Genomic DNA, 24,543 nt, shown 5'->3' on the forward strand with positions numbered 1-24,543 from the left:
GTTGTACCAATGTTTTGTAAACTTTCTTAATGCATTACAAATGTGTACAAATGGGGTAGTGTTGAAAATTGTTAATTTATTGTTTAGAATGTCTTCGCGTCCCAGAAAGAGCATATAAAACTAAATGTAGCAAACTGTTTCCCAAACCTGAAAGGATCTTGGGCTACAGAACCTCTTTTACACAGGACTGACAAGACAAAATGATAAGACAAAAAAACATTTATTCAAAAAAGAAGAAAAAAACATTGTCTTTGTTTTTTTAAGTGCCATAGCTAGTGAGGAGGGAAAGGATTGGATAAGTGGGCACAGATGCTTTACTGTGAGTTTACAAGAGAAAACCAATCATAAAAGGAGAACTCCAATGAACATGTGTTTGGATTACAATGCATTTATTTTTTTTCATTTTGTGGTTTTCTGATTTTCTGGGGACTCTGCAGTATTCTGAACTCCAACTTGGATTTAAAGCCACAACCTCTGCTGTAGCTTTTTATTGCTGCTCAGGAGTGTTTGTATGCAAGTAGAGTCAGAAACACCTAATACTGATTGATAAGACTTGGTTGAAGTTCAGAGCTTTGCAGGGGCCTTAGTAAGTCCTCCTGTTAGATGTATATATGATGTGAAGGTCTGAAGTCATTTTTGTTAAATTCTATATTTTATTGCTTTTGTAGACATTTTGTTGTGGGAAGAAAAAAATAAAAGAAATTTTATGAGTGCACTTCATGTTTACTTTCTTTTTTTTGGGACTGTTAATAAAAGATGAACAATCATTTCCATAAGCCCTAATTAGACTGTAAACTTAATCTATATTTGATTATAAATACTCAGACTGAATCTTCTGATTTTGAAAAGTTCTAAAAAGTACAACTACCGGTACCTTTTTGTTATGACATAAAAGCTAAGAAATAAGGATAAATAACTTAATAAAATATGTTTGATCTTTTTTTCACTTCTTTACAAGGTAAAATAACCAATACAGACAGAACTATATATCAATACCATCAAGAAAAAAGAAAAAAAACTATTTTCCTGATATCCCCATTCTAAGGCAATAAATCTGGTGGTAGAAGGAAAAAGTGTACAAGTGTTTTTAACTTGTAGAACTCATTCCCAGCTTTAACTCTGGTTTGTGGTAAGGAGTGCTAAATGTAATTTTGTTTTTTTTTTCATTAGGCGTTACGGATCAAAAGTTAACCATTCATGGTTAGCCATTCAACCTGAAACTGAATATGTGAGAAAGATTAAAGCAAGTGCGCCAGACTTTAGCTAATCAACTGTAGCTAAAGTGTAAAGGATCAACAACACTAAACAGGACTTTTATTATTTAAGGCAATTTTGTTTTATATTCATTATGAATAAACATCTGATCCTAGTGTTCTGACTGTTGAATATTCCTGTTTTATTGTAGCACAGAAGTTACTGCGCTGGATGGACTTACAATATAATAAGTAAGTTGTGAATTCAAAGACGACGTACCAGTTTGAATGTTTTGAAAAGGGCTTTCATTCTTAGTCTGTATTAAAACAAAATAAATGTAATACCTGAAATGTAATTTTTTTGTTTTTGAATCACAAAGTTTAATCCAAAGACCAAAAAAAAAAAGCCTGCATTAAAATTGATTTTTCTCCCTACTTCTCCTGGTACATCCTTGTTTTATTGTTGGCTTATTCCTCTTTCCTTGATATTCTGCCTGCTTCACTGCTGATCTCGCTGCTGGTTGGACGAGTCCTCAAATCTGAACAACAGAAACATCAGTTAGCAATATGTCACTCCAAAAACACAGTCATTATCACAAGAAAGAGAATACTGACAGGACTGGGAGGAAGTCCGTGTCTCCAGCATGAATAATTTGGTTTGATTTGTTAGAGAAATCTTGGAGAGGACACAAGAAAAGGAAAAGGAACCAACGCACCTTTGAAAATAATCAAAACAACTACGTTTGACTGTTTGTGTTTGTTTGCTGAGCTTGTTTGTTTTTGAGCACAGTTTCTCTCAGCACAGTTATCCTCTAGATGGTATCATGTCTACCCAGGGACATTAATTAATAGCTAATCAAAGCTAATGTCTCAGCAGCACATTGCCAGCACAAAGACATGATTAATACGTAATCAAAGGCCGTGCAGCACAAACGCACAAAGCAAGGCCCACCCCCCTGCCTCAAACATGACTGTTGTTTTAGAAATATACGAAGGCGCGTAGCTTAATTAGCTGGCGGCTGGTGTGTGCTCTCTTCATCTGAAGTTATTGGGGATTTCTCTCTTTGCCAAGTTGGCCTCCTGAGTGACGACATGGAGGTGACATACAAAAACATATGCACACGTGCACACAAAAATCTGTGTGCGTTGAGGAAAAAAACTCCTATAATCTGCAGGTCAGCCAACAAAAAAAGAAAGCAAATATTTAATGTTAATTCTTGTTACTTCTTTCCTGTGTCCTTTTTCATGAATAAACATGGCTGACCTTTTAAGCCAAGTCTATGGCAGCAGAGATTACAAGTGTGTTTCTGCAGGAAGCCATTGATGGCAGCAACTCCAAGGTTATCGGGGCCAAAAAGCAAATCCCCTTTGCCACCACTGTAATGTAGAAAAGAAGAGCAGAATAGTCAAAGTTGATCCATAAATAAGGAATAATAAATGCTTTCCAATGACACATCTAGTAGAGGCTCCACCTTTGATCGTCTGCCATGATGACCGTTGGATCAGTCAGTTCCTCTCCAACTCCTGTCAACCAGAAGGAAAAGTTGGAAAAAACTCAACATGTGGAACTTAAAAATAAAAACATCAGATAACTTGCATTATTGTATCCACATATGGCAAGAACTTTGACCTTGAATATCCAGCACCAGGAGCTCTTTGCATGAGTGCTCATAGGTCCAGTGGGAGAAAGCAAGCAGCATGTCCTCCAGTGAAGAGCAAGGGGTGATCTCTTCCCCGGTGTTGTTATTGTATTTCCTGAAGTCACCAGTCATGTTTCTCTCAATGGTCAGCCATTGTCCATTGGAATGCCAGAGGACCAGTGATACATCTAAAAATCTGGGGGATAGATAAGGAAGTGATCACATGTGTATCTATCTATGGACGCAGGACTAAACACATAGAGAGACAACCAACGCACCGTGGTGTAGGATGCATGTCATGAGGTTTGATCTGGTTGAAAACTTGCATCATCTTCTGTGCAGCTCTTTGCTGCTGGATCTCCTTTATAGGATCAAGACATTAAAGCCACATGAAGATACATGAGAGCCTCACTGTTTTCTAATTCAACCTAAACCAAAAGAAGAAACACTTTTGCCTACATTTACTTTAAAGAGGTTGGATATGCTTACCCTTAAACAAAGCTGTAGTGCAGTGCTACCAGGGAAGTGCTTCTGCCAAACATGCACCACTTCGGACTTAAAGGCTTTCGCCACATATATTAATCCAGGTTTGAGTATATCTTGTTCTGCCCAGGTACAAAGCATCCTGCAGCCCTGCCGGAGACCCCCATCCAGAGAGCCTTCCTCACTGGAGAGGGGCTGTAGTATAGCAGATAGGCCTTTGGAAGACCAAACGGAGGCTGAAGGAGAGTCAGCGTCTGCGTCACAGGGGGCTTCCTCCAGGGTGTAGATGCTCACCTCTTCACCTCCTGGGGAAAGTGTAGAAAATGAGGACAGGCTTGAAATTAAATTAAGATTTATTTATGTATCTATTATTTTAAAGAATACCACCAGAAAAATAAACATCTGTAAAACAATTACCAAAAATGGAAACGGGTGTGAAGGGGATGGTTTGAGCCAGTCTCATCAGATTGTTTCTCTCTGTGGCTGATGAAATGCACAGAAAAGATTGTGATCAAAACAAGTTGAAAATAAAAAAATATTGTATTCTGCTCTGGAGCCTATGTGATGGACACATATGAACATTAAACTAAAGTTGTATTAATTCACAGGAACTTTACTACAAAAGCAAAACTTGCTGTGTACATGTAAAACAAACTACAAATACTTTTGTACCTGAATAGTGTGGGTACAAATTTTCACTGGACTGGAAAGATGGACTTTTGACTGCAAACAAAACAAAGAGAATTTACAACAGCATATTTTTAATCAGACCAAACAAATGTTTTGTTGCAAGATTTTGTTTTTTCAAATGTGTCATCAGAAGTACCTTCAAGTGGAATGCCACTCTGTAAACTGCAATGGGAACATCACGTTTTTAGAATAAAGCCTCTGAGTAATGATCACTATGGAGGATTTCAGAGAAGTCAGACTTACGAGGATCTTCGACTCATGGATTTAGCCCTGCTGTTCCAGGCGGAATGCGTGGGACTCCAAACCTCCTAAAAAGACGAATGAACAATAACTAAATCCATCTCATTAATATTTCTATTTAAGATAATGATCCTAATATACACCCACAATTAAGCAAAGCATTACCTGATGTGAAATCATTTGTTTCATCAAGTCTGGTGAATCAAAGTCTGAAAGTACATGAAATTGCTTCAAACAAAAATACTTTTCACATCACCTACCGGTACTTTAAATTGAAAAAACAAAAATGCCCTGGTTTGCATTTCCTGTCTTGTGCAAATGGAACACAACTTGTTCAATGTGCGAACAAAACTGCTGATACTCACTGAGCTGACTGAGGCTGGTTGAAGCTGACCAACAGGTGGGTTCTCCTATAAACTTAGAACGCCTTCTCCATGATGCATCAGGCAGATGAGGTTGAACACCTTCCTACTCAAAACATGAAAAGATAATTATTTATGAAATTCATGTAATGTTCAACCTAAACAGAATATGTACTAAAGAACTACATCTGTAGAAACTTATAACGACAGAAATTTGAGTTACCGGATCAAAAGAGCTCTCTTTTATCTTTACCGTCTTTCTGCTTTGGCCCTTTTCTCTGCTGCCAGAGACCTGGATGGAGTCAGAGGATTTTGACCACTCTGCAAAAACACAGAAATGACGCATCTCTTTTTACACAATTGTGGGACTACTGAGCTCTACTCCGCTTCACTCAGTCTTTGTGGATTTCTTTACCAAGTCAGATCACCCTAAATTCGGGTCATCCCAGATCACAAACACCACCCCTAAGGGGTTGATAAGAAAGGTGACTGGACCAAGGCCAGTTTACAAAGTTTAAAAAAGAGGCATTTAAAAAAAATCTACATTTAAAAGAAAGCTTATCATGATAATGAGGCAGTTCCCAAAAACTGTCTTCTTCGACAAAAAAACAGTGTTGGAAGTGAATTATTATCAAGAGTCCACCAGAAAAAGTAAACAAAAAATGTTTTACCAATCTTACCTTGGCTCCTGCTGCATGGCAGGCACGTATCATCCCTAAAGCCCCTCCTGCCTCTTATCCTCTCCTTGCTTACTGCTTCATTAAGAGTAAAAAATGACCCTCTTGTTGGGCTAAGAGGTGCTCCAGAGAAAGTTATATTCTCCATGCTGGATGACAGAGACCTACTAAAGCTATAGAACCGCTCTTTGGGCATATAGAGCCACCGAGGAGCTATCGAAGGTCTTCGCCACTGGCTGGAGCGTTTTGACACAAAGGATGGCAATCTATCGCCCTTACAAAGAGACAGAATTTTGTAAACACAGAAATGTTTAGGAACAATTGAAAAAAATGTCAAACGATACACACTTCTGAGTCAGTCAAGTGTTCCGGTGTGTCATCTTGCTCTTCGCTGTCACACTCTTCCTGCTCTTCCATGGAAGTATCCGCCACACTTGGATACAAATATGGGTCACATGCCCAGGACCTTTGAGATGGTGGACCCACAGCCCTTGGAGAAAGAGGACTCTCGCAGCGGGATGATCCACAGGACTCAGATGGAGTCTGATGCTTCTCACCTTCATGAATAATTTTTCCATTGTTGAAAAGAGTAACAGAGGCATGCGATGAAGGTTTTGGGACTCCCAACAACTTTTCAATGGGATAGTCAGCAGTTCCAGAATGAGAATCCTATGAAAGAAAGATGTCTTAGAGCAGATTTCTTCAGCTACAAAAGTCATTTACCATCGTGTAGCTTTACAGTTTGAAGATAGACCGTAACCAGAAATGCAAGAAAAATTTGGGGAGAAAAATACATTTAACCCTTTTTAAAGACAGGAACTAACAATGTTTTTAGCATGACAAGCTACAGAGGATAAATGACAAAAAGGACTGGGGGCAGGTCTGCTGTAATTTTAGAGCACACCTTAATCAAAACAAATTGTTATGAACCCAGGGGAATATTGTTCCCATGCACAGAGGTCACAGGGGTGGACAAAATTGTTGGTACCCCTCAGTTAAAGAAAGAAAGTCCACAATGCTCACTGAAATGACTTGAAACATTCAAAAGTAACAATAAATTAAAATTAATTGAAAATTAAATAATCAAAATCAGCCATAACTTTGGAGTTGTTGATAAACAGAATTATTTAAAAAAACAAACTGATGAAATAAGGCTGGACAAAAATGATGGTACCTCCATAAAAGACTGAGAACTAATTGCCCAGGGGGTTATGATGAACTCAGGTATGTCCTTTAATTGACATCACAGCTGTTTTCAAACCCATAATCAGTCAGTCTGCCTATTTAAAGGGAGACAAATAGTCACGCCGCTGTTTGGTGAAAAGGTGTGTACCACACTGAACATGGACAACAGAAAGCGAAGGAGAGAATTGTCCCAGGACATCAGAAACAAAATTATAGACAAAGATCATAAAGGTAAAGGTTATAAAACCATCTCTAAGCAGCTTGAAGTTCCAGGGACCCCAGTGGCACATATTATTCAGAGGTTTAAGACCCACGGGACAGTAGACAACCTCCCTGGACGTGGCCGGAAGAGGAAAATTGATGACAAATTGAGGAGACGGATAGTTGGAACTGTATCCAAAGAGCCCAGAACAACCTCCAAAGACATTAAAGGTGAACTCCTAGATCAAGGTAGATCAGTGTCAGATCGCACCATTCCTCGTTGTTTGAGCCAGAGTGAACTTCATGGGAGACGACTAAGGAGGACACCACTGTTGAAAGGAAATCATAAAAAAGCCAGACTGGAATTTGCAAAAATGCATGTTGACAAGCTACAAAGCTTCTGGGAAAATATCCTTTGGACAGATGAGACCAAACTGGAGCTTTTTGGTAAGGCACATCAGCTCTATGTTCGTAGACTCAAAAATGAAGCATACAACAAAAAACACAGTCCCTACTGTCTCTCATGGAGGAGGCTCAGTTCTGTTTTGAGGTTGCTTTGCTGCATCTGGCACAGGGTGTTTGAAGTTGTGCAAGGTCAAATGAAATCTCAAGATTATCCAGGCATTTTGGATAGAAATGTGCTGCCTAATGTCAGAAAGCTTGGTCTCAGTCGCAGGTCATGGGTCTTCCAACAGGACAACGATCCAGATCACACAGCCAAAAACACCTAAGAATGGCTAAGAGAAAAGCGTTGGACTATTCTGAAGTGGCCTTCTATGAGCCCAGATCTGAATCCCATTGAACATCTGTGGAAGGAGCTGAAACACGCCATCTGGAGAAGACACCCATCAAACCTGAGACAACTGGATCAGTTTGCTCATGAGGAGTGGGCCAAAATACCTGTCGACAGGTGCAGAAGGCTCATTGACAAATACAGAAACTGTTTCATTGCAGTGATTGCCTCAAAAGGTTGTGCAACAAAATATTAACTTATGGGGACAATCATTTTTGTCCAGCCCCATTTCATGAGTTTGTTTTTTTAAATAATTCTGTTAATCAACAACTCAAAAGTAATGGCTGATTTTGATTATTTAATTTTCAATACATTTTAATTTATTGTTACTTTTGAACGTTTCAAGTCATTTCAGTGAGCATTGTGGACTTTCTTTCTTTAACTGACAGGTACCAACAATTTTGTCCACCACTGTAGTCAAATGTTTGAATGACAACACTCAAGTGTGAACACCACTGAATAAATAGAGCCTCTCTGCCATTCTGAAAGTGTTTAGTGCCCCAAAGATAAATATGCTTTAAAGACAGTTCTGCAAATGAAGCCCAGAACAGTAAATGTAAGTTGAAAAGGTCTGGCGATAAGAGGCAGAAGATCCCAAGATCACCATTTTAAAACACGTTTGCAATTACACATGCAGTTTTTCGTAATGTTTGAAGCAAAACTGGAAGTCTGCAAGTCACAATACACAATCCAAACTGTTAAGCAAGGAGCCCCCTTCCTTGCAGGATGGAATTATTAGCAAAAAAAACAACAAAAAAACTCCATTATTAGGATAGAGCACTCTGTGGATACTAAAGCAGCAGCAAAAACCTGTAATATTCAGGAACAGGTCTTGGGGCAACCATCACAAAGTTTCAACCCTTCAAAAACTCTCCAAATACTAGAAATGAGCCTGGCATTGAGATGGCTTAAAAGCTAGACCTAACTCTTCCACAACATTCTGGAGTGATTGTTGTAAAGGGTTTATAAAAAGCTTGCCAAAATGCAAACTTAGTTTGAAATAATAATAAAAATTCAGAAAGAATGCATTTTAGGGTTCTGATAAAGTTGCAAAGAAAAAAGGAAGTTCTGAGTGTACTAACAGACTTTATGCAAAAATACAAAAATATGCTCTTAATTATTCTAACTGTTTTCAAATATTGTAAACTATTGGTAGGAAATAAGTTGAAATTTGCTAAATCTTATCTTCTGCCACCAAGCAATACATTTGATGGAACCTGTAGATACCTCTGTTGTTGTTTCTTCTTTCCTCTCAGTGTCTTTGTGCTTTGCTTCCTTGCTTCCCTTGGATCCCATGTGACGCTCCACCGATGCGACTCTACTTGCTGCTGCGACAGAGCCTTTTAACAAAGATGGGGGTGTACTCTTGCATGATTTGGTATTCAATCGGCGAAAACTTGGGACATCGCAGTCGGTGTTGCTCCTGTGCGGGAGAGTCCAGCTGTGAGGGAGGACGTGCTGCAAAGTCGGGTTGATGCGACACTGAGCCAAGCGTGCCTCTTCCTTTTGGAGGCTGTCAGAGGCAGTGAGAAGAGTGAGCGTGTCTACGGCCAGAGCAGAAAGGTCCTGCAGTTGACCCATCTGACAGTCTAACTCTGACAGGCTGTGCTGAATACAGTTGACCTTCTCGGAGATCTCTCCCACCATCACACTCATTTCTTCTGCTCTGGTAGAAGATAAAACATACAATTATTACCTGATGTTAATGATTAAGAATTATTTTCTTTCTTTGTTTAATAATTTTTCCCTGTTTGCCTTTAAAACTGTGTAACAAATCCCAGCAAGTAGAAACTGTGACAATGACTTGTACCAACGTGTGATCTATGAAAGCAAAGCACTTGTAAAATGAAAATCTATAATCAAACCTTTCAGCTATGGCTCTGATCTTCTTGATTTGATTACTTTGGACATCTCTGTCTTTCTCGTGGAAGTACACCTCAACACATTTTTTCTCAAATTCATGAAGCTTCTTTCGATCCTCGTGGCCTAAATGAAGTTCTAAAGAAGACAGAAAGGGATTTTTCTACTGTGAAAAGTTTGAACAAGATTTCAAAAATTAAAACCAAATTCAAAGGTTATGCTTAGTGCACCCAAATGGTTAGAAGCTGTAGTTGAGTATGGAAATGTATACATATGTTTCCTCTCTATAGTCACAAATGTTGTCTGTACTGAAGATTTAGGAGATCAAACAACTGAATAAATATTCCTGATGTGTGCAATTAAAACATAATAAACCTGATTCTTTAACCAACAAACAAACATATATGCTGTGATACTCACTAAGCCCTGAGCCTCTCTCTCCCGGCTCAGTGTCTCCCAATAACTTCCAGTAGATGCATCGCAGAGCAAGAGCCATGTGACTGAGGAGGATTAGAGGCGGGGGCAGCCATGGCCTCTCCTGATAGGTCATTATATAGCGGTAGCGGTTATACTTCCATAGCTTGTTCGATGTTGAAGCCATATCAAAGTAGATGTTGCTGTTAAACAAGAAAAAAAACAACACATGCACTTAAAAATTCTTGCCCACCCTTTAGAAAAATCTACTTTACAACATATACTCACTTAAAAAAGGCTATGAGAACATTGACCATGATGATATACTGGACAAACATATAGACGGCCTGGAGAAATGATGTAAGAAAGGACGCAGGGGGGCATGAATTACCACCAGCACATGCTGTCAAAACAAAAAAATATGATTTTGAGACATAATAACTCATATTTCCGCACAGATTAAGAGATTTAATCCAGCATTGGAGCTCAAATGTGAAAATGAATTCTTCAGCAGCTGCTCGAATTTACAGATCTGATCAGATCAAAGAACTAATTATTTAGTCCATTTTTCTTTTACAATTCCTAATAAAGGTATAGTGCAATTCTGTGTACCATCATATTAGGTTTCAATGATCTACACATTTTTTTCTTATGTTGCGTATTAAAGGTAAAATTTTATGATGGTTTGCAGACAGAATTAAGTTAGAGAAAAGCTCTAGAATTTTTAGAGCCACTTTTAACCTGAATTTATTGTGAAATCAAATCATTCTACTTCTACTAATTTGGCCCAGGTTTTACAAAAGCTCATTCTCTGAAAAATGTTCAAATCTTTCTAAGACAAGCCACAAGTTTAATACATTTAATGTTAACCAGATAATGATAAATCATGTAATAAAATGGTTACGGTATAACGGGGTGGGATGATATAAGTTTGCTTCCTTCCACTCCCTTTCAAGCAATATTTATTACTATGTCTAAATATCCTAAGTTTGATTCGTTATTGTATGAATGTATAACTGATGATTGTATTGTTTTTGTGCATTATTCTTATTTGACTGCTTGAAATAGACCATTTCAAATAAAAAAAAACTTCAAAAAATGCGTGTATATTGTGCATCATAAAATAAGAAAGATTGCATTTTCTTCTGAACAACGTACGATCGATCTCGCCTGCGTAGACCTCTCCAAAGATCATCCAGTAAGGCTGGAAGACTATGTCTCGAGCCAGGCTCCACGATGGCTCCTCGTCTGGTGACAGGATGGCCTTTCTGGAGACTCCAAAGCTCAGCAGCACTATAGCCATCATCACCACGATGAAGAACATATTACTGGTCTGGAAACAGAGCAGAGGGAATGACAAATGCTCATGGCGATGGCAGTTCAAGGCAAGCAGAGCACAAAAGACTAAAAGAATAAAAGACTTGACTGTGTCAAGTTCCTCTGCTCTTTTATAAATTGTTTAAACTTTTAAATGCAGCAGGCCAATTTACAATAAGAAAATATAAATAATCACTTTAAATTAGGTAAAATGCTAGTCTGTTAGCTTTATTTGAAGTCCCTAAAAGACATTTGTCTATAGAAAAAAAACATGAACATGTTTCATTTATTTCAAAGCTTTACATACATGGATATTCAGAATATAGGCATGAGGAATCTCTACATTTTTAAACTAACAATATTGTTTGAAAAATTATATATTTTTTTCAGATTTAAAAATACTAAAGTTGAAATGTACAAATTTTCTGCAAGTCAGACCACTGGTACATCAAAGCATGACATCTTAAACAGTTGCTCACTTGTCAGAGGAATTTTAAAAAATGCTCCCTAAAAAAATTAATAAATAAATAAAAATCCATAACCAAACTATTTAGACATGGTTTGGGTGTGAAAGGGGAAGATGGGGTAGAGATTCACTCCATGATTAAAAAAAAAAAAACTCCACTCATGAGAAAACAGGAGTGAAGCAGGAACTTCAAACTTAAAAGTGACAATCCCACCACCACAACCTATAAATGTATGTAAATTATCACTATTATTTTTGTATTAGTCTTAATTAAGTATACAATTTTATACATTCACTTTTTAGTCAGTTTGCCTTTTTTTAAATTCTCTTTTTAACCTTTTTTCTCATCTTTTTTAAGCAAGCCCACTTTGTACACACCATCTTAGTGATTATAGTGAGGTAAGGGCCAGCGTGCTGATTGACAGCCAGCAGATCCAACACCCTGATGAACCAGAAAATGATGTCCAGGCAGTAAGCGATGCGCCCTGCTGTTCTGTACGGATCAGGGTGCCAGCGCAATGCAAACCCCACCAGGAAAAGAAGGATGGCGACAAAATCAGATATGTTCCAGTACTCTGAGAACCAAATCTTCAGCTTCTGCCTCAACTTTCTCGGCTCAGACATCAAAACCTAAATGACAAGAGAGACATACAAAGCTCTACTGTTTATTGTGGCATCACAATGTATTACTTTGCTATCTTTACATAATCTTAAATAAATGTTGTATTTTATCATAGATAATATTATCAGACTGAGCAGTTTCAGTATTTTCTCTACATGCTACTAACTAACTTAAACTGAAACGAGGAACCATCGCTCCCTGCTGGAACACTCACTTCTCTGGTTTTCTCCACTGCAGTAGACACAATGTAGAAAATGACCAACCACTCTTGAATACTGGGTCGATTTTCCATTTTCACCAAGACGACAAAGGAGAATAACATCAAAAAACACAAGTACGACATCTAAAAATAAAAAGGAGAATAGGTTCAGAAATAGCCATAATAGTTTACTCTAAATACAACACAATCTTAAAGACAAATATCATATGTGAAATAAGTTAAAAGAATATTTTTTTCCCCTTAACTAAAGGGGATGGACTCCACTTACTGTGTGAAACCAAAACTTGACAACAGGAGCTGTGTAGAAATCATAGATTCTTGTGATCCAGGGGAGCCACTGCACCGTTATAGTGGAAACAGATCTTGACAGAGGACCAAGACATTTCTCATAAAAAGGGAGGCCCCGCTCTGCATCATGATGACTCTAAGAGAAAACAGAGAGGAGCACAGGAGAGAAGAGTTCAAACATTAAAATAAAAAGCAGTGCAAGAGTGGTTTACAGTAGAGAACAGAGCTAGATACAGTATGTTCACCAGTGGCACTTTACCAGGTCAGCAGTAGCCTGAGGAACTGGAGTTGACTTGACAGAGTCAAGCCCAAACAGCATTGCCTCATGGGTCTGTGGTACATGACACATTTCCGCTTCGCTTTTAAACTCCAGCAGCAAGATGGCAGGGGGCAGAAGAAGGCTCAAGATTATCTTTATCAAACAGAGAGAAAGTGTGTCATGGAGGTCTGCACAACTATCAAGAAATCATTGAAACTTAATGGGGTTAGATATCATGCAAAATCCACTTTTTGAGATTTTTAAGTGTACTATAATCTTAAATCCTCACAAAAAATAACCCCAAACTGGTATTTTTGAGCATTTCTGAGTTTTCCTCTGAAAACCTGCGCTCTAAGCACCAGCTCCTCCCAATCCACGAAAACCAGTGGATGATCAGCAGTGATCAGCAAGAACACTTTCCCTTTATATGGACAATAAACACATCCATCTTTTCAAAAGTTTGGTTGTTTTGGTGGGTGAGACGCAGACACGCTGCCAGGGGGCTCCAGGTTGACATGAAATGGGCGGCTCTCACAAGAAGCAAAAGCCGGTGCCCCAGAGATCGAGTCGTCTTACTTACTATGGTAAAAGAATTAGCCAAAAATAACTTGTGCTTCATTATAAAAACTTGTTCTATAGTAAACCAAAGGTAATATATTATCACATATAGGGATATAGTTTACTCTGAAAGGCTTAAGAAAGGCATTATATAGGCCCTTTAGTCCTATTTTAAAAGACCCACTTTGATGAAAATCATGTTTTTTGTTAAAGTTCTTAATAAGTTCTGGTTGCATTTTTTTAATGATGGAGTACATGTACAATGAAAATAAAGATTAAAATTGCATGTCTGAGTATATAAATCGTTGTGAATCAGAATCGGACTAAGAATGTAGTTTGAAAAAGCTTGTAGCTAATATGTGCAACCGGCGGGCCACAAGCTCCCTGTTCCATTCCATTTTTATGCATTCGCTTGCAGAAAAGTAGATCCATGTACGTCCAGGTTTTCCTCATCTGATCTGGCATCTGGCTAAAAACTGTGCAGCTCCAAAATTACTCACCACCTTTGATGCACTGGTAATGTTAGGTTGGGGTTGTGAGGGGCTGTAAGCTACCGTGACAGCACGTAAACAGATGAGTGATGGGAAGTGGAGGTGGGCTTGATCCACACCAAAAGTTCTACCCATAACTTCTAAATTTTAAAGAATTACTGCCGCTCAGCAAAAACTATGCTGTAGAAAACGACAGAGGTTTTTTGATTTTGGCTTAAATTGGCATAATCTTGATAAAAAGACCACTGGGAAAATAGATCAAGATTATTGGAGTGAGTCTGAAAGTTAAAAAAGCTTTTCTTTTTTTATTTACACCAAACCGGATTATTCTTTTTTTCTGTGTGCTGCACAAAAATCTGTGTGACATTTATAGACTGACTGGATTGATGTGTTATCTGGTGTTTTAGTGATACAGATATGGAAGAAAAATCGGTGTCACAGGTGTTCAAACTCTTATTGAAGAAAACCCCTTTTTGCATTAAAAAATATCAGATTTTTTGGAGCATTTCATTTCAAATGAAACTGCAGTGACATTTACCTTCATAAAAGAGTTCTTTCTCATGTTAAGGGGGCCCGTCCAGAGATCAGTGAGGAGGGTCTGAGTGCATGAGTGTGAGACAAACGGTCTGTGACACGAGGACACTGCCAACTGCAGACACGTGAAGTGGCTCCATGCTTCCATCTCTGAGGTCAACAGTTTCATTGCCATTTGTCCGTTCTGTCGAAACGCACAATCCAACACATCCACGGCCAGCTTACCAAACTCACTGAAACACAAAAGAAACATCAAACATTGCACTGAAATAACAATCTCCATAACATTTTAATATCCTGGTCAACTAATAGAAGTGCACATTGTTGTTTTTTTTAATGGAAATGTATACAAAACATCCAAATATTTCTTTGGGGGGGGGTTAATGCCTTCAATATATAATAAAAAAGGCTAAATTCCAAACAAGTCTACTTATTTCATGCAAACTTTATAACTTACAGTGAGTCTGCCTTGAATTTTTCAGCAATGTTGTCATACATGCTGCTCAGCCGTGCTTCAAAGGCCATGGAGCGGTAAAGCTTGCAGCCCACGATGGCTCGTGCCAGCGCCTCTTCACCGTGTTGCCACAGGAATAGTGCCATCTGCTGCCGCTGCTGAAGGACCGCCCAGACAAAGAGGTCGTTGAAGTTGAAAAGGACTTGCAGTGAAGCGTCACCAAGGCTTGAGCTCAACCTCGTGTCTCGAGTGCTCCCAGGGGTCGCATCTTGATCCTAGACACAAACAAGTGGTTATAGGGGGATGGATAAAGACATACATAAATACATTTTAAGTGTGTAAAACTATACGTTTTATTCTCCAGGTCGAACCTAGCTGAGACAGTTAAAAACACATTGATAGACTTTTAATAGCGACCTTTGTGTTTGAATTATTCAAGCAGATTTATTTTCAAATTATCTAGATTTTCAAATAAAAAGACTCCACCTTGCGCTTGTAGGGCTGAGCAGTTCTAAAGAATTGCAAGTCCTGACGACTTCCATTCCTCCGGGAGTTTGATTTCAGTCCCAGCCTTTGTTTAGAAAAAGAGCCAGAACTGTCCCATCTTCTGTCCTACAAACCAGTGCAGACCGTAATTTGAACAGATTTGAACTTTTTTCTTTTTTTTTTTTACAGGGTGTATAGAAAACATCAATGAATAAATATCCATACTGACATTGTCCTGCATGCGGCTGTACGCAGCTCTGAAGTGTTTTCGTGTGTAGGTGCTGCGATACGCTCCTCCTATCAGGTATTCGATCACCAGGCCAACGTCAATAAGAGAAAGACGGTAACCGGCTGGAAGAGAAGTCTACTCCATCAAACACACAAAAAGACACATAGTAAATATGCAAGCGAGGAAAAACACAAATACAAATTTTAAGACGCAAGGTAAACAACTGGCCTGTTTTGCATCTTCAACAAGGTGCTGCAGGAAGCGCTGAGTCTGGCCCAGTGGCTGAAAAATAACATTCTTTTTATTGGAAAACAAACTGAAAATGTGTGGTCCCTCTAACAGGCAATAACACACAGAAGACAAATGTCATGTGGAGAAAGGCTAAAGTGATTTGTGGTTTCAAAAAGACAAACTAAACTTTTTAAAATACTTTATGTGGGAACTGCTGCCATTTCAAAACTATGTGCTTAGAGAAAAACCAGCAAAATTGGAATTTATTCCTTTAGTACAAATAAGTGTGAGGTAAGGCGGTGTTTCCCAAATCCAATCCTCATGGAACACAGTCCTGCCTGTTTTCCACGTTACCTTGCTTAACCCCACCTGATTCACCTCATCATCAAGCTCTGCTGAAGCCTGATTATGGCAGCCATCAAAGGCAGGTATGTTTGAGGGGGGTAGGCTTAAAAAAAAAAAGGCTGGACGGTGTTCCTCAAGGCCCAGGGCTGGGGAACCCTGAGCTGAGGACTGAAGCATATCAAAACACAATTTAAACAAAGTTTTAAACAAATTTTTCCTAACTAAATATACGCTTCAATAATGTTTGTTTAAGAGAAGCACTTTTTTTCTATTCTCAATCAAAATTTTAAAAACAGCACAAGTGTGAGAAAAGGCCAAAAACCACATAATAATTACAGTGTTGTAAAGCTCCTCCAGACGCTCCACAGTGAGGAAGTGGCTCATGGTCATGCCGTTGTCTATCAACATTTTGACGAAACTCACACGGTCCAACACCAGAGCATCAAGCATGGCTTTTTCTAAGGAACCAACCTGCAAACACAAATCACATGAACATCAAAATTACTTTTCTTAGGTTCCAAGCTGTCGCTCATTTCTTTTTCTTTGAGAGACGTAGTTTCAGTAAAAATGTGACCATGGTGTAGTGCTAATAAGCATCTTATGACAGGCATGTTGACGGAAAACAAACCCGACTAAACTGAGCCGAGCCTCAGGTTGTCTTTGCCTTGATCACACTTACCGGCCAGTGCTGTCCATACACCAGGATGTCTTTCTGTGCAATGTCTGCTTGGTCCCAAGCTAAAGCCATATTTAGCTGCTCTGCTGGACTGGCTTTAGTACCTGCGTTTTATTCAATGAAAAAAAATGCACACTGTAATCTCTCTTTTATGCAGAGATCAAGTCTATAACTAAAAACAACTGTAGAAAATGTACCTTTGAGTGTAGTACTTAAAATTGCTGCATCTGGTGCCATCTGATCGTCTGACTCAGAGTCAAAAATTGTAATCTGTTGAACATAAAAGTGTTTTTTGAGGAGCCTGCATGTTTAAATACTGTGTCTTCTGACTGGTCCTAAAGTGTTTTGACTCACAGACTCTCTGTGTTCCATACACTGCTGGAGGACGGAGTAAAGACGAATCGCCTCAGTTCTCTCCACTCCAAATTCATCTCCAATTCTGGTGAGGAAGTCCTCTATAATGTCAGCATCCAACTGCCTTAATGAGAGGTGCAGAATCAAAGCCACATTTCTAATCAGTTTCTGCACACCCCGTGCATAACATTTGGAGTTTATTCTCCCGCATGCATTTCTTTATAAACATTTAAGACTGTAGTCGTGAGGCCAATCCCACAACTGAAATATTATTATTGTTTTGGTCCAAACATGGGAATTACAATGCACAGCCTCACATCCCTCTGAGTAGATGTGTGAGTTTAGGTGTTTGGCTACTATGGGATGAGCCTTTTCTTATTAAGTAGGATTTTCTATTGTAAAAGTGATCTTCTTGTGGATATGCAAAAAACTGTTTTCGTACCAGAATAAAAGATTTTCACCCCATCTTTTTAACAGCATCTTCTATGATCTATTTGTGCTGTGTCACTTCTGAAATTTATAAAATCCAAACAACTAGCAGTTAAATACAAATCCATGCATCAAGTTGGAAAAAAATGCTTCTGCACCAGAGAACCTTAAAAGGCATTGAAATATCCAGATAAGTATCAATGTCTTCCCTATTTTCTATAAACACGACATTATTTGATAAAATAACTAACACAGCAGATTTTGGTTGAAATGTAATTCTCTAAATATGATTCATCATCATTTCCACTAATAAAAATACACATTATTGTCATTACGTCAATTTTCTTCTCAAATGTTATGTCATGTGTAGGTTGTCCAAGGATATCACAAGCACAGTGGATAAGTATTGATTTCCCCCTTAAAACACAGTTTTCTCAGCTGGATGCATCTGTTAGCACTCAGCTAATGACAGCAAGTAACAAGGTAACAAATCAGTAAGATGCAGTTATAAGCAATCGTTGCATTTGGTGGGAAGTTAGGAACCTACAAATGCTATTCCGCTGTGCACCAGTCAAAAGAAAAAGTTCATTTCTAATCCTTAAAAATTAACTCTTTTTGCTCGTTATTGGCAAAATAATAAGCAAGACAGAGACTTTGACGTCCCATGTGGACTTTGACGGACTTTATATGCATAACATGAGGCTTTTACAGCTGCCACACTAGATCTGGACCGTGTTTATTAAAATACCTGTCGTTAGCAGTCTGCTTGTGTAAAAAAGAGAGCAGGTCTGCAGCTCTTCCAGATCCTTCAAACACAAACACCGGCACAGGGGGTGCACTGCTCACATAATCCAGCACAGTGAAAACAATGGAGGGACCTCCCTCCACCACAACACACACCATAGGGACTCTTTGGTTCAATCCTGCAAACAAGACAAGAGGTGTGTGTGTGGGGAGGGGGTGTCGGGTCACATGAAGCCCCCGTTTCTTCTGCATGTTCTGCACCCACACAAACACTTACGAGGATGTATTTTCTGCTGCTGGATGTGTTTTTCCAGCTTCCTCCGAAGGCCCTGCTGGCAGCCATATTTTCCAAGTGTTCCATCATCCACCAACAGAAAATGGGAATGAAAACCGTTGAGACAGACTCTCTTGCTCAAGGGATTTCCCAGCGGCTGGTAGGGCTTGAACACCTGAACCATTGTGGGGAAAAAAGGGCACAAGGTAAGACTAATCTTCACAGAAAAACATCCATATCAGACCTTATAACCCAGCAACAAATAACAGTTTCTGTACTGACATCTCTGCCTATGAGGTCCATGTTGTTGTCAATCACTCCCCATGGCGTGATCCCAACTGTGTTTCTCTTTCTCAGGTCGTGGCCTCCGAACACTTTTACTGCCTCCCCTACATACTTAGACACACCTGGAGAGAATGTAAAGAGCTGCTAGACACATTTTAGGAACATCAATAGCTGCGTTTACATGGACAAAAGTAATCGGAATGAACGCCTAATCGGAAGAAAAATGCTTCATGTAAACACGCCGTTCGGAATATTCTGCCCCGATCAGACTCGTTTGGATCAAAATTTCTTTCCGATCGAGATAGGTGGGTAGTGCAAATTGTTGATCCGATCGTTGTGCATGTAAACAGTCCATTCCGATCGTGTATCACTACTGCTCTGGTTTAACGTCATGCATAGACGGATGTTTCGCTCCAGAGAAGGCTTTGGAGCTCAAACAAGACTAACTGGCTGCTCCGCTGACGCCCGGCGCGGACGCTTCTGCGCTCCGCCCTCGTCCCACGGGCTCCTTGACTCTCCCTTCCTATCTTCTCTGACACCCCTCACGGGGGGCGTCGGGGAGGAGCGCTTCGTGCCCTGGCTGCCATTGGACGGAGTGAACCGTATCTCTGAGCAGAGCAGCTGGACTTATAGCTTTGTGTTTGAGGGGAGAGGAGGGGAGGATGCTTTGTTACGTGTGGGAGACTTCGGACTGCCATCCATCCCGCAGTTCTATGTGAACCAGCCGAATTCAGGAGAACCATGTCTCCCTTCTCCGAGCAGAGCTCAGGCCAGCTCACACAGCGGCTTTGGGGCACTGTGTGAGCTTTTCAAAGCAGAAATGCCGCTCAGTCCTTAGAACTGTTGAAACAATCACGTGGATTTGTGTTTCCAGTCGTGTCCTGACAAAATAAAGGCTGATGTTATTCCCACATAATTACGTACAGCTATGATGCAGATTGCAGCATTTCCCGCATGGATTTTATGTTCATCTAGGCTAAATGTTGTTGTTAGCACATGTTAGCCTTCACCTAACCCTTCTTCCGGCTTCGTTCTGCCACAAAAAAGTTCCAACCACACAGATTAAAAATAAAATGATGAGCAAACAGGTGCTTCATTATAAACATAACATTAACAAAAGCACATTAAGAAGATCATCTCATATATTACAAAGCTGCTACATTTATGCATGTGGCAGCTCCACTTGTTTACAGCGGGAGTCATTTCCTCTTCAGAAACAGAACTGGGCATGTGCAAATGATTTATTCCGACCGAAAGTGCGACCATGTAAACGTTTGTTCTAATCGGAAAAGGAAATTCTAGGCCCATGTGGACGGTTGATTTCTAATCCGACCAAAAAACCGGATTTTGGATGATATAGGCCCTTTAAGATCGGACACTAAAACTATTCAAGTTCTTGCATTCAGGTGGATAAATATGAGCAGAACTCAAGCTTAGAACATAACTGGTTAACAGTGTCTAGGCATTTCAACAGTAGACTGGGGCATTGGCGGATGCCCAGTGTAATTTTTAGGTAAAAAAGAACCGCAAACCTTTTTCTTACTTACCCGTATTAATCCCATCGGTGAGTATCCATCCCCCTGTGCTAAGGGCAGCAGTAATCAGCCCCTTGCTAAAGGCTTGCATAACTTTTGGGGGCAAGACAAAGTTTTCTGTGCCTCCCTGGACCGTCAGCAGCAGTTTGGGTCTCTCCATCTGCCATTCCCTCAGCATCAGCTGCAGTAAAGCTTCTGGCTTGGAGTCCACAGCCACACGAACGTACTGAAAATACATGGAACTGCTCTTTGAGCTCTTCTCAGTGACTGTTTTGTCATAACTGTGGATAGCATCTCAGCTATTATACAACTCAATTAAGTCTCTTTATACCATAACAAACCAAAGTTTAGACAACCACAGGAAGCTAAACCTCTGTCTAAACGCAGAAAGGTTGAATTTGGGTTGTAGCTTGTAAAAGAACACTGAACTTTTATTTCTAATACTCAAATAAGAGCTGATCAAACAAATTTCTTTGACTAATGAAACAAATAGTCATTACGATTACAGACCTTGGCTCGACACACTCGTGTGGCTGTGTCTTCAAAATCTATGGTCCCATAAGCATTGGTGGGACTAGCTCTAGTATGGACCTCGATGGACCAGTCCTCTTCCATCTCTTGTCCAGAAGCAGCATAGAAAGATAATGGAGGAACAGACTCCTGCCAGGAATGTTCCCCCACGAGACGACCACAACAACACCTAAGAGATACACAGAGGTTGTGTTAAACTTTTCAACCTTCTCTTCACTTTGAAGCTGGAGTTTTACTAAAAAAAGGATTTTGAGCATTGCCAAAAGAAATGTTTTTAAGATAAATTGTTAGAGCAAATTGTAAAGCAGTGTGAAGAGTGCTCAATAAAGGTTATATAATCAGACACAAAAAAAACTTGGCAAAGGTCAAACCTATTTTAGACTAAAAAATGCAACTTTTTACTATTCAAAAAGCTAGACAAAAAAACAAAATGACCACTCTTACTAAGGAATGTCGGCATTAAAACAAGAAAATAAAAATGCATGGATCATGGATGGAGCACAGCCTCATGATAAACACCAAAGAGGCATTTCACTGAACAAATGAAAGCGCTACAACTCCTCCTTTCTTCCTGCTGCCCACCCTTCCTCTCCCCCTCCCTTTTTTGTCCTTGAGTTTGTTTTCTTCCACTTGATTGTGTTTTTAATGACACAATTCCAACCACCAAATATTATTTCGGATTCTGTCATTATTTTTTCGGTCGCCCCACAGTTCAGCTAAAGCTTCAGAAATGTGTGAGTCAAGCAAAAAGTAATCACCAAAAAAAGTTTACATAAAAAAGTAGGTAGAGAGTAAAAGCACCATAAAATGTGCACAGTAATAAACAGGGGGAATTCACAGAAATGCAGCTCTTGTGAAAGTGTGTCAGAGTGAAATCATCATAGTAATGCATACATAAAATCAAGAGGGTATACAATACCTGATCAAGTTTTGGCATATTTGACATACTGGAACACATCTGTGAGAAAGAGGAAATGACAAAAAATAATAATAAGTCAGCTTTTCTTTCTGGACACAGGGGTGAATTGTAAAGCATCTTTTTCTCTGAAAAAAAAGTTTGTGCAACTGCTGTGCATTTTAAGCTGGCTACAAATTAAAATAACTTAGTTTCTAAGAATTAGTAAAGCTGGTTTTTAGGTTTTTTTCCTAAGACAGATTTACCTGTGTTGGTCCCATGAAGAAGGGATGAACCTCACACACTCCCTCTTGAAGAGGGTCTCTTCAATCCAAGACTTTCGTGACTGAAGAAAAAAAAAAGCATTCTGGATTAGATATGAAGCTGCACATTTTGGGGGCTGTTTTATCCTCGTTCAAAAATAGAAATAAATAAAAACAACATTATTGTTAAGAAGGAATGAAAAAAAATAAGTGACCTTTCCTGTAAAACTCATAGTGGTGCCAGTAAAACATCCTAGATCCTAACGGAGTCAAATGTCACCCCTTCCCAACACAAACACCTAGCAGCAGCCTCACACGCAACAAAATGCAGACAGGACCTGAGCTATAACAGCCAACCCCTTATTTAGCTTTGGAGATTTCTTTTTTCCTCATGCCTTCCCTGTTTTTGTTAAGTCTTTGCTCAATTTCTCAGCCAGGTTTAACAATAGCCTCACAGAGGAAAGCACAGTTGGTAGGAAGCACACAAACATCCCCTTCCTGAGATTAGCTCACATAATTGGAAAGTTGGTGTACTCCCACTTACAGTCAGCCAGCGTAAATACTAAACAAAGTGCTGCTCATTTTGTTCACTGGGTTCTGAATAGGAACAGATTCTCTAACAAAAATAAATATATAGAAAGAATCAATATGAACCATGTAAAACAATTGCAGCCACTTTTAACATTAAGAATAAAATAAACAAACAACTAAAAGGTTAAAATACTTTTAAGTTAATCATTCCAGAGTTATTATGGTTTTGTAAATGTTTAAATTAATTTATTCACAACCAAAGTGTTCTGCAAACATGCAGCTATCCAGAATAATAATGAAGGAAAATGTTCAACTGTGTTCGACACATTTTCAGTTCAGTTTCACTAAAAAACCCTCACGACATAGTTTAATCCTGAATAAACACGTTGCATTAGATTTTCATAAGGTCACTTAACACTTATGTTAGTTTCAGGTTTTTCTAAATTAAAATTCAATTTCAAATTTAAGGGCAGGGATGCCCAGTTAAGTTTAGTCTGTTTAGTTTAGTTTGCCTTTTGAATTCTATGACTTCATGTTCCTTATGATTTAATGTTTACTTTGCAATTACCAGTATGAAGCCTATTGAGATGACTATTGCTATTGGGATATATACATATAAATGAACTGAATTGAAAGTTTAAAAGATTTAAAAAGTACAGGTACAATATCAAATATTTAAAAAGAAGGCAAATCTTATCCGAAATGACTTAAAAAAATGTGAAAATATTTATTTAACATAAATTCAATGAGATTTTTTTTTGGGGGGGGGGGGGGTCATATTAAATGAAATATTGGTTTATTTTAAATTGTCAATATTTTAATTAAGAATATTATACCACTCGTTTTTTCTTTGTGGTTTAATCCGAATTAGGGTTTTTGTGTTGTTTTTAATTTAGCTTATTTTTTTTTAAAGATTTGTATTTTAATACAAATATCAAGAAATAATTCCCATTTTTATGTTTACTTGCAGACCCAGTTCGCCTCAACATATCTGAGACAGTCCAATACTTTTTTGCCTTTACTTTACTTCAAACATTTATTCGGCATACCAAATTAATTTTTGTTTGCAGTTGCTTTTTTTTTTTTTTTTTTTTTTTTTTTTTTTGCTGCAATGGCTGTTCTCGGCCACCGTACTATATGATACATTTGACATATTTCGTTTTATTATTCAGCTGTACTGCCTAGCTAACTCGCTTCTAAAGTTTATCCAGGTGATAAACCTTTGGCTAAAACTTCAAACCACAGCTAAACTTAGCTAACATCAAAGTTAGCAATTAGCTAATTAGTTAATAAATCGCCCTGCTTCTGTCTTAAATGGATACATTCTAAAAACTAGCTGAAAATAAAAATCCTAAGTGATCTGTATGCAGCACCACCTTTTTTTTTTCCAAACTTACCATGTTTGTATCGTTCAGATGGAGCACGCAGAAGTGTTGAGGTCTACCGTCGACCCTCATTCAAACCCCGCCGCTTCATCATTCCTCCGCCCGGCAGGCCGCTCCTTTATCAGCCGCAGGTCCAAAGGGCGCCGGGCCTTCCAAGAAGCCTGGAGGACTTCGTGACCTCCTTCTTAAAACCTGTTTATACCTCCGTAGCGGTCAACGACGTTCTATGACCTCATTACCCTTTTTAATGGCACAGAAACCCACTGAACACACAGGTGATGAATGAAAACCCCCGTGATGAACGGGAACCTGCTCATTTAGCACTTTGTTTGTGTCATAGCGCTCACTCAAAACAACAACAAAAAAGGCTCCTGAAAATGTTATGTTGTTTTTCAAAATTGAA

At 38.9% G+C, this 24,543-nt stretch overlaps 1 protein-coding gene across 4 annotated transcripts; it reads right to left on the reverse strand.

The window, feature by feature from the left end:
* Positions 1-201: 201 nt before the first annotated feature.
* On the reverse strand, positions 202-24,460 carry LOC101159200 (transient receptor potential cation channel subfamily M member 6). Of its 4 annotated transcripts, none has more exons than XR_002873873.1 (41): positions 24,153-24,459; positions 22,228-22,307; positions 21,986-22,024; positions 21,046-21,235; positions 20,548-20,761; positions 18,998-19,122; positions 18,719-18,890; positions 18,446-18,620; positions 17,269-17,392; positions 17,112-17,184; positions 16,918-17,018; positions 16,575-16,709; positions 15,891-15,944; positions 15,663-15,797; positions 15,434-15,559; positions 14,951-15,222; positions 14,498-14,726; positions 12,911-13,063; positions 12,632-12,787; positions 12,358-12,486; positions 11,900-12,151; positions 10,897-11,071; positions 10,027-10,141; positions 9,745-9,941; positions 9,330-9,462; positions 8,692-9,130; positions 5,634-5,954; positions 5,289-5,559; positions 4,832-4,929; positions 4,612-4,714; positions 4,412-4,455; positions 4,250-4,314; positions 4,143-4,168; positions 3,989-4,039; positions 3,734-3,799; positions 3,323-3,621; positions 3,112-3,194; positions 2,824-3,029; positions 2,666-2,717; positions 1,809-2,570; positions 202-1,732 (listed from the first exon to the last, which is right to left on the reverse strand). XR_002873873.1 is itself a non-coding variant. In XM_023958588.1 (41 exons), exons 1-41 carry the CDS (start codon positions 24,210-24,212, stop codon positions 1,662-1,664), a joined length of 5,892 nt encoding a protein of 1,963 aa, XP_023814356.1. In that variant the 5' UTR covers positions 24,213-24,460; the 3' UTR covers positions 202-1,661. The 4 variants fall into 4 exon arrangements, 3 of the variants coding, with proteins under 3 accessions (XP_023814356.1, XP_020561734.1, XP_023814357.1); XM_023958588.1 differs by having other exon boundaries at positions 2,458-2,570; positions 4,862-4,929; positions 24,153-24,460; XM_020706075.2 differs by having other exon boundaries at positions 2,458-2,570.
* Positions 24,461-24,543: the final 83 nt, after the last annotated feature.

This window comes from Oryzias latipes, chromosome 9 (genome assembly GCF_002234675.1).
Source record: "Oryzias latipes chromosome 9, ASM223467v1".
Classification (NCBI taxonomy): Eukaryota; Metazoa; Chordata; class Actinopteri; order Beloniformes; family Adrianichthyidae; genus Oryzias; species Oryzias latipes.